The sequence below is a fragment of the Coptis chinensis genome, chromosome 6 (genome assembly GCF_015680905.1).
Source record: "Coptis chinensis isolate HL-2020 chromosome 6, ASM1568090v1, whole genome shotgun sequence".
In the NCBI taxonomy this organism is placed as follows: Eukaryota; Viridiplantae; Streptophyta; class Magnoliopsida; order Ranunculales; family Ranunculaceae; genus Coptis; species Coptis chinensis.
In genome coordinates, this window is record NC_141461.1 from 56167110 (window position 1) to 56177046 (window position 9937).

Consider the following 9937-nt stretch of genomic DNA (forward strand, 5'->3'; position numbering starts at 1 on the left):
GGTCGTTCTAATCCCTAATCATTCATGGCAATCTCTACCAACTAATGACTAGCATGTGAGGAAGTTCAACCCATTCTCATGGCGAATCAACTACCTTCTAGAGTGGAATAGACTCTTACAACTATTTCTATACTACACAATCAAGTTTTCATCAAGGCTTCATCAAACCCCTCTAATGGAGGTTTAGCCTTGATTCATCAAACTATCATTTCCAATCGAATTCAAACAAGACATAATATAAAGATTCTAACTTTACTAATTTGAACTAATCAAGAATTCAAAACTAAACTAATAACTATGAAATGATTAATAACTAAATGACCAAAATTAAATCTAATTAATTTAATAATTAAACTAGATTATGCTTAACTAATTATGAAATAAAGACAAACTAATTTATGAATTTAACAATACTAAAACTAAATAAGAATTTAACCAATAAACTAAATCGGAATTAAAAACTAATACTTTATTATAAACTAAACATGATTCTCAATTAACAATCAACTTGTTCTAACTAATTAATTGAAAGGTAAAACTATATCTAAAACAAGATATGAAAACTAATTAATGGAGTCTCAAACTAGATCTAGAATTCTATGCTAATAGCTACCTAGTTTTCTACTTTCTTAAAAGTTAAGTCTTGTGTGTTGAAATGGAGGAGACCAGATCCACATTTTCGTGCATAAACTAAGGAGCCATGTTTTGGGCTAGAAAATTGAGCCCAAAACCCAATTTCTTTAGTCCACAGAGCTTTTTTCAGCCGGATTTTGTTTTAACAGACTTTTTGTCTACTTTTGCTTCTCTGATTGGGTCAAGGTTTAGACCATTGGAAAGCTCTTTCCGAGCCAATCGTTTTGACATAAGGTAGGCCCCATTCCGAGGTTTGAGTCCAAATATACAGTCTTCGGAAGTAATGCTGACTTTTGTGCACTATTTCTGCTCGCGTTGACTTTGACTTTTCAGCTTTGACCGGGCTTTAAAAAGGTTGTTTCTCCTTGAATCTTGGCCTTTAATCACAGAACTTCTTAGCAACTAACCCTTGCTCCTTTATCTCGCCAAAGTGATACATTTCTGCACATAATTGACTCCAATGCCTGAAATACATAAAAGCACGCAATCAGCATTAACTCTTATTTATTACTCGCATAATTGGTCTAAAAGTATTATTGTTAGGGGGTTTAAACTACAGTTTTTGGCTCTTATCAGGCAACTCTTGTCAACTTTTTAGTCCAAGTTTTAATAATTTAAAAAACTAACTTGAGACCCACTTTTAAAAAAAAAAAAGATACCCTCTCCACTCTTTTTTTTTTTTTTTTTGGGTAGGTAAGCAGAGTTTTTAGAGAGGTCCCTTACCTCTTTTCATAAAATAAAATAAAAAAAGCTTTTACATTCTTGCATATTCCTTGCCTATAGCATCCTCATATACAATTTTCTTAACATCCTCAGAAAATGAACTAGGTACTATCTCTATGAAGCTAAGATTAGGATTATTGGCAGCCAGTGCGTCTGCCAACTTATTAGCTTCCCTATATACATGGACAATAGAAAATGCTTCCAATTTCCCTATATAGTGGTGTATGTCATCCATTATGTTCTTTTCCTGCCATGGGTATTGATTTTGGGCCTTCAAGAATGATACCACATTACTTGAGTCCGTCTGGGCTTTAATTCTCATTATGTTGTGGGCTCCAGCCAACATGAGTCCGTGCATTAAGCCTTGTAGCTCGATGATTGCGATGTTTTTAAACTCTGTTCTTCCCTTTGCTGCCGCCAAAACTTCTCCACTGTGATTCCTTATCACTGCTGACCACCCTCCTTGCGTTCCTTGCAATGTCCCATCGGTATTCAAGATGCTTACATTTTCTCTATCTCTCTCCCATTTGCACCATCTGACCTGACTCCTCTCAAGTTCGATATCTAATCTCCACAACTGTTCAAGTCGCATTTTACTCAGTCCCTCACTCATCTTGTACTGACATGATCGAAGCTTCGCCTTTGTATCATTCAAAACCACTTATATAATGTGCTCTGCTACTGCCTGCTTATTCTGAAACACCCTTCGATTCCTTTCTTGCCAGATCTCATATACAAACCCATTGAATATCAGCTTCAGCGCATCTTTATTACATCCCGACCCTTTTGCTTTCTCGATCACCCATTCAATCTCCTCTCACCATGTCTGACTTCTTTGCTTCCTATACCCTGCATTTGCAATCAGATTCTGCCATATATTCACTGAATAGTTGCACTAAAAAAACAAATGTATCGTCGTTTCTTTTTCCCGCCAACATAGCACACATGTGCCTGTTGTCACAACCTTTCTCTCCATCAGCACGTCCATTGTTTTGAGGCCTCCCCGCATTACTAACCATGCAATAAATGAATGTCTTGGTATTTTATTCGAAAACCAGACAATGCCATGCCACTTACTGCTCGGTCTTGAGTTCCTTAAGCTGCTGTAAATGTCTTTAAGCTTAAAGTTTCCTATCAAAGACACCGACCATATCACTCTATCTTCTTCTCTCCCCAGACTCACCACTTCCTCCATTTGCATTATTATGTCAGGTAAGTGTACCCTGATGTTATGAGGTATACTCCACTGCCTATTCTCTATCATGTTCACAACAGTGGAGTTCATATTGCATGTAGAGTCATATAGTAAAGATTGCGGAAAAAATTTCTTCAAAATACCTGCTGGATGCCACGGGTCCAACCAGAACTTGGTTTCATTCCCATTCCCGGCCTATTTGATGAAGGGCCATGGATGCCGATTTTGTTCTATCCTTCATCAGATTTCTCCACACCCATGAGCAGGTGTCTTCAAATGCCAAAAATTCCTTCCCTTTGTCAAATTTTTCTTCACCCAATCCACCCAAAGTGTATCCTTGTTGCTGAGAATGTTCCATATGTGCTTGAGGTTAGATGCATGGTTCAGAGTGCTAATGTTCCGGATGCCTAACCCACCTTCTTCATAAGGGTAACATATATCCTCCCACCCAAGTCATGCATGGGAGGTGTTACCATAAGGTCCATTCCATAGGAAGTTCCTTAATAACTTGTTGATATCATCTCCACTCTTCTTTCCAAGAACATCCAATTTCATGTTTCAAAGACCCAATCCAGGTTTTAGGGTATTCAGATTTGTCTCCTGCGACTGAATTGAAAGGTTATACAATTGTTTTCATCAACGGTGACTTTTTAATTTCCTGGTTAAAATAGCGAGTACTCTGACGATATACAGATCGCTTCCGCAGAAAGGAAACTGGTTCTTATTTAGCCTATTCCCTGCTTGTTTGTCGGGATGAATCGATAAAGAAGCACTTTTCCATTGAAAGCGGGGTGCTTTAGAGGTGGAGTACAAGTTTTTATTCCGGAATTATTGTCTGAGTTGACTGAACATCAATTAATGGAGGATCTTGCCAAGGTGCTAATTAGAGACAGTGAACCAAATTCAGCTTCATTCACAAAATTCGTTGCGCCTACTGGATAGGGGTATGAAAGTGATTGAATTATTGAAAGGAGGTGGAAGCAAACAATTCTATAGGGAGAAATGAGTGTCGTGTCTTGCAATTGTAGAGGAATTGGTCTTGACTCCACAATTACGGCACTTAAAGATCGGATTCGAAAAGATCGACCAAAGATTGTTTTTCTATGTGAAACAAGGGCATCTTATGAGAAGTCATGTCAGTTAATTCGAAGAATTGGAGATGTGTTTAACTTTTTTGTTGTCCCTTCTAATGGAAGATCATGGGGGTTGTGGTTGTTATGGGATTTTATGCTGCAAATAGATGTATTGTATAGTGATGCTTGGGTAATTCATGCTTGTGTCAATGACCAAGAATCTCATATTTGGTACTTTACTAGCGTATATGCAAGTACTAAACTGAATATTAGGACTTTAAAATGGAATGTCTTAAATTCTTAATGGGATTACAACCAAATACTGATGAAGCTTTGATTTGTATGGGGGATTTTAACAATGTGATGTCACAGGATGAAAAGTGGGGTCGTTGTCCAGCAACAAGAACTTCTATTCTAGGATTTGAAAATATGGTACAGCAGTGCAATTTGATGGATATGGGTTTTGTAGGAGGGAGGTATACATGGTGTAATAATCAAGAAGGAACAAGCAAGATCTTTACTCGAATTGATAGAGCACTATGCAATGCACCCTGGAGAATTCGGTTCCCTTAAGCGAAGATTTTTCATATACCCACAATAGATTCCGATCATAAATTTTTGGTGCTCAGATTTAAACCATATTACCAAAAATTGAAACACCCTTTCCGATTTGAAGCAATGTAGTTGTCTGATCCAACTTGCCAAGATGTTGTACAGCATGCAATGAATCAGTTGTTTAATGGCTCGCCTTCATACACCTTTTGTTGGAAGCTGGCGTATTATCGACAGTTGCTTATCCATTAGAATCACACTCATTTTGGGCACATAGGGACAAAGTTGAAACAAATTGACGAGCAGTTGAATCAGTTGTAGCGAAACTTTGCCATGGTTGCAAGGCCATCTAAATAGGATTTGCGAGAAGAGAAAGATTTGTTGATGGAATATAATCATATTTTGAAGAGACAAGAAATCCATTGGGCTCAGAAGGCACACTTTGACTAGAGGAAAATGGGTGAACTCGATACAAAATTTTTTCATGCGGTGGTAGTTTGAAGAAGACATAGAACTTCAATTAATAGTCTTAAAAAACCAGATGGCGCAATTGTCACATCAAGGGATGATATAGGTGAGCAGCTTGTGGACTTCTTTGGGAACTTGATGTCCACATCAACACCTAAAATGCCAGAGGATCTTATGCAGGAGATACCTAATTTAATCACTGCAGATGATAATGCTCAACTTATGCATTCAGTTTTAGATAGTGAGATTCTTAAAGCATTAAAAGACATAGGGCCACTAAAAGCCCCAGGTCCTGATGGGTTTCATGCTATCTTTTACAAAACTTTCTGGGCGGAAGTGGGACCAAAGACTGTGGAACTGGTGAAAGATTTCTTTCAGTATGACACTTTCTCGAAAGAGCTAAATCATTCGAATATTGTACTCATCCCAAAAAATAAAAACCCAACTCCCCCAGAACATTTTCGGCCAATTAGCTTAGCAAATGTTAGTTATAAAATCATTGCTAAGATAATTGTGGGTCGTATGAGACCTTTGCTACATAAATTGATTTAGCCCCACCAATCCGCTTTTCTGCCCCACCGCTCTTTGCATGACAATGTTCTCATGGCTCATAAGGCTTTCCACACAATACGAAGTTGGGATAATCAACATAAAAAATTATTTGCGTTGAAACTAGACATGCACAAAGCATATGATAAAATTGAATAGCCTTTCTTGAAAGAAGTTTTGAGTAGATTTGGCTTTTCCACTGCTTAGATTGATAGAATTATGTTCTGTGTCCAGAGTACTTCTTTTTCTATCATGTTGAATGGTACGCCATTTGGATATTTCAAACCATCTAGGGGTCTTAGACAGGGTGATCCTCTGTCACCTTACCTATTTATCCGTGGTAATCGAAGTGTTTTCTCTTAACCTACTCAAGTATCAACAGCAAGGCAGGCTCTCTGGTTTAAAGATAGCTCGGAATAATGACCCGCTCACACACTTGATGTATGCTGACGATGTGATCATTTTTGGGAAAATGGAGTTACCACAAGCTTATGAGATCAACAATTTGTTGAAGTTGTACTGTCAAGCCTCAGGCCAAAGCATCAACAGAGGAAAGTCGCAGCTGATTCATCATAAGAAAATACACCCCAGATTTGTTAGGATGATTTACAAAGTTCTAAAGATACCATGCACTGTGAATTTTCCCCACTATTTGGGGGTGCCATCAATTTTGGGGAGAGAGGTCCACGATCATTTTCAGCCTTTAATGGAAAGATTTCAAGTTCGTGTTGCCAGTTGGAAGTCAAATTTGCTCTCAAAAGGAGGAAGGTTGACCCTTATTAACTCTGTGTTATTTGCACTTCCTCCGCATGTCATGGCCTGTAGTTACTTGTTACAGTCATTGATGATATTGATATGGTTAGAAGGGCTTTTCTTTGGGGACATGAGGTAGGAGAAAGGAAACTTCACTATTTTTCATGGGACTTAGCTTGCTCCCCAACAAAAACAGGTGGATTGGGCATCAAAGATATTCAGATGTAGAATTTGGCACTGTTGGGAAAAAAGGCATGGGAGTTACTGACGCCAACAACCTTATGGGCTAAGCAAATGAAGCATAAGTATTTTCCATCTGGTGATTTTATGCAAGCTTCTTTACGAACTAATGCATCCAAGTGTTGGAAGGTAATGCATTATTTGAGATTACTGTTGGTACTGGGTATTAATTGGAAGGTTGGTAATGGGTTTTGTATTAGAGCATGGTTGGATGCATGGGTGCCAGGTATGCTATGTTCGATCCCACTCCTAAGTAAGCCTGATAATTGTAATGTTGATAGAGTGGCTGACATTATCATATCATGCCTGAAACGAGAATGGAATAGAGAACTTATCAAGTCTACATGGCCACATGACTATGCTCAAAGAATTTTATCTATTCCCATTTCAGCGAATCAACAAGCAGACAGTAGATTTTGGGCCCCAAATAAATATGGATTATACACAGTTAAATCAGCTTATCATAAGATGCTTGAACGAGTAGATCTAGATTTGGTTTCTGAGAAATGGGAATTCAAAGAGGTGTGGAAGCTCAATGTCCCATATAAGGTATGGTTTTTTAGTTGGTAAGGTTTGTAGCATGTAATTCCGACAGCTGATATCCTTCACATGCACCATTTCGCCACTGATGAATATTGTGTTCTATGTGGATTTGAGAAAGAATCTCAGATTCATTTGTTTGTACATTGTCCTTTTGCGTGGTCCTTATGGTTTGGAGTTGATATTCACCCATTGATTTACACAACAACAACAAGTTCATTCCATAACTGGTTGGTTGAAGTAGCAAGAAGTGTGTCGAGACTACCATAAAAAGAAAATCTACTAACTAAAGTGGCCAGTGTATTGTGGAACATTTGGTTAGCAAGAAACGAGAGTAGATTCACCGGGATTAGGGCAGATCTTGTTAGATCCATGTTTAAAGCATTCAATTTGATTGATGATATGATCAAGATCAGAAATGATGTTTTAATCAAGAAACCCATATTGCTTGGACTCCTCCTTGTCAACACTAGGTTAAACTAAATACGGATGGCTCAGCTTTGGGTGCTTCTGGACCTACAAGTTTTGGATGTGTATTTCGAGGAGAGGATGGAAATTTCTTATTTGGAGCGGCACTACCTATTCCACTAGTTGATGCTATGGTTGTTGAATTCTCTGCTGTATGGATTGGACTCAAAGCTGCACTGTGCTTAAATTTCCATAAAATTATAATTGAAACAGATTCAAAGTATGTGCATCAAGTTATCTCAGAAAGGAAAACTAGAGTATCGGAGGCTATCGAATCCCTGGTACTATACACAATATACGAGACATGCTTACGATGATAGATGAGTACATAATATTGTGGAATTACAGGAAAGTGAATTTTGTAGCTGACTCATTTGCTAAATGGGTGACCAACCTTGCTGCTAATCAACAATGGTGGGCAAATCCTAATATACATAGGGACGATGTAAATGTGAATATGTTTATTTCCTTACCATCCTTATGTTCAGCTTGGCGGATAAGACCACCACAGTTTGCTGTAAATAGCTTAAATCGCGATATGCAGGGTGTGTCTACATCCTGCATTGTTATGCAATAAATAAATAACTATCTTTATCAAATATATATATATATATATTATATATATATAAATAAATAAAAAAAGATCCTACTATTAATTAGATTTATTTCTACCACCTAGAATTGGTAATTGTTTATGGATGCTTGCCTCAGACATAACACCTGATGCCTCCATATCCTAGAGATGAGATGCTCTAAACTTCAAATATTCATATAGTTTGATACGCCAAAATTAATGTGTGACCATTGTACTTTCTCAACTCTCGTATTTTTTAAAAGCACCCGGACTTCAAAATATAGGCCCAAAAGACCGTATAGATTCCTTAAAAAGGCCCATTTAGCGAAAAAAGCCCATTAACAGCGGCTTCACAAGTTCAAAGTTTCCAGGCAACACCTGAATTACCTGATTCTGAAAACAAACTGTTTTTTCTTGCCTAATAAAACTGGGTAAGTCTCTCTTTTTTCACTCTAATTAATCTCCCTTTAATTTAATTTACTCATTAGTATTATATATACACTCTATAATCATCAAAATTGTGAAAAGAAATCGATGGGGCACAGCACCACCACATCAAGAAGATTGAAAAGAGAAAATTGTAAACGAACAAAGCACGACACAGTTTTCTCTAAATGGGAAATTCTAATTGGTCCATTTGATTGGGAAAATTATTCATTAGGCAACAATATTGGTGTAGACAAATATAGGATACATAATATTCCGTTAACTTGTACTTCCCCAGGTTTATATGAACTTGGTGTAGCTGCAATGTACACTGACTTAGGCAGAAATGTACGTAAACTCGATTCGGATTCTATTGTTGTTGTTTATTTAGGACAAGCTGATAATGTTAGGAATAGATTACAACATTATGGACGCGCCGGGTCTCATTTGGATCATGGTAAAGAGAAATCGTTTGCTGGTGATTATAGTTCTTGTTTGGCTAGTGGACCTGGTTTGTTTAGGGAAATATTTGCTAGGGGATTTTCTATTGTGTTTCGATGGGCGGGTATGGGGAACAAGAAGTTGGCTGAGGAAACGGAAGGTCGGTTACTTAGTGTGTTTGATTATGCATGGAATAAAGGTGGGAATGGGGCTCGTCGTCCGGATGATGTTTATGTAAGACTTGATAAGATTGTTTCAAGGAATGTTGCGTCTAGCAAGATTGGTAGGAAGCTTAAGAAGTGGATTTGGAGTGACCGGTTCTTTTACCAGAAGGAAGGGATTAAGATAGGAATGAAATCAGTTCCAGGGAAAGAGGAGACGTTTACGACTGGATTAGTCACTGTTAAAAGTGAGCTCAATGAGGAGGAGCCTATAGTTTGTGGTTTATCCTTAGGAGATGGATCTGTTTGTACTACGAGACCGGTTGAAGGAAGGAAAAGGTGTGGAGAGCATAAAGGGAAGAGAAACATTGGGTTGATTACAAAACAGGGATTGCTTGTCAAGGCATTGCCCTTAAAAGATGAGTCTGTGTGTATGGAAGTATCCCTTAAGAGCTTTGATTTACATGAAGAAAAGAGGGTGATTTGTTTAAAAGATCATGAAACGAAATTGATGCAAGCAGAACTCAATACTGTTTGTGGGATTGTGTTTGATGATGGGACTGTTTGCAAAAATAGTCCAAGTGAAGGAAGAAAACGGTGTGAAAAGCACAGAGGGATGAGGATTAACAATTCCCTTCTTAAGTTAGTCAAAGAAGGAAACTTACGTGTTTGTAGTGTGGGTTTAGGGGATGGAGATGTCTGCATGGAAACCCCAGTGCATGGAAGAAAAAGGTGTGAAGTTCATAGAGGATGGAGGACTGCTGCTTCAGTAATCAGAAGTACAGAAAGAAAAACAAGGGCTGTGAGAGTCCAACAAACGACTGATAAAATATGGGGATATGAAGGGGCTGGCCAGGAAAGCGCGGAAAGGAATTTTGCCGCACCACCAGATAATTGCTTATGACATTTACAAATCTGAAGATTTATGCACTTTCTCATTGTCCGTTGGTCCTCAATGTTGTTTAGTAATTTATTTGTTTTAAATTAATTCGATATTTCCGTATTTTATTATTTTCAATTTGTTTAAGCAACGCTATTTAATAAATGAACAATTTGTGATGGCAATCTAGAATCCTTTTAACAATGGTGTATTGTACAAAACCATATATGTAACGTTGCCACTATAAGTTGTTGTTTTGAA

At 37.8% G+C, this 9937-nt stretch overlaps 1 protein-coding gene across 1 annotated transcript; it reads left to right on the forward strand.

Annotated features, from left to right (window-relative positions):
• The first annotated feature begins 8114 nt into the window (after positions 1-8114).
• On the forward strand, positions 8115-9937 carry LOC147493681 (protein EFFECTOR OF TRANSCRIPTION 2-like). Its single transcript, XM_086568934.1, has one exon. The coding sequence runs from the start codon at positions 8303-8305 to the stop codon at positions 9698-9700; it is 1398 nt and encodes a 465-aa protein (XP_086425060.1). The 5' UTR covers positions 8115-8302; the 3' UTR covers positions 9701-9937.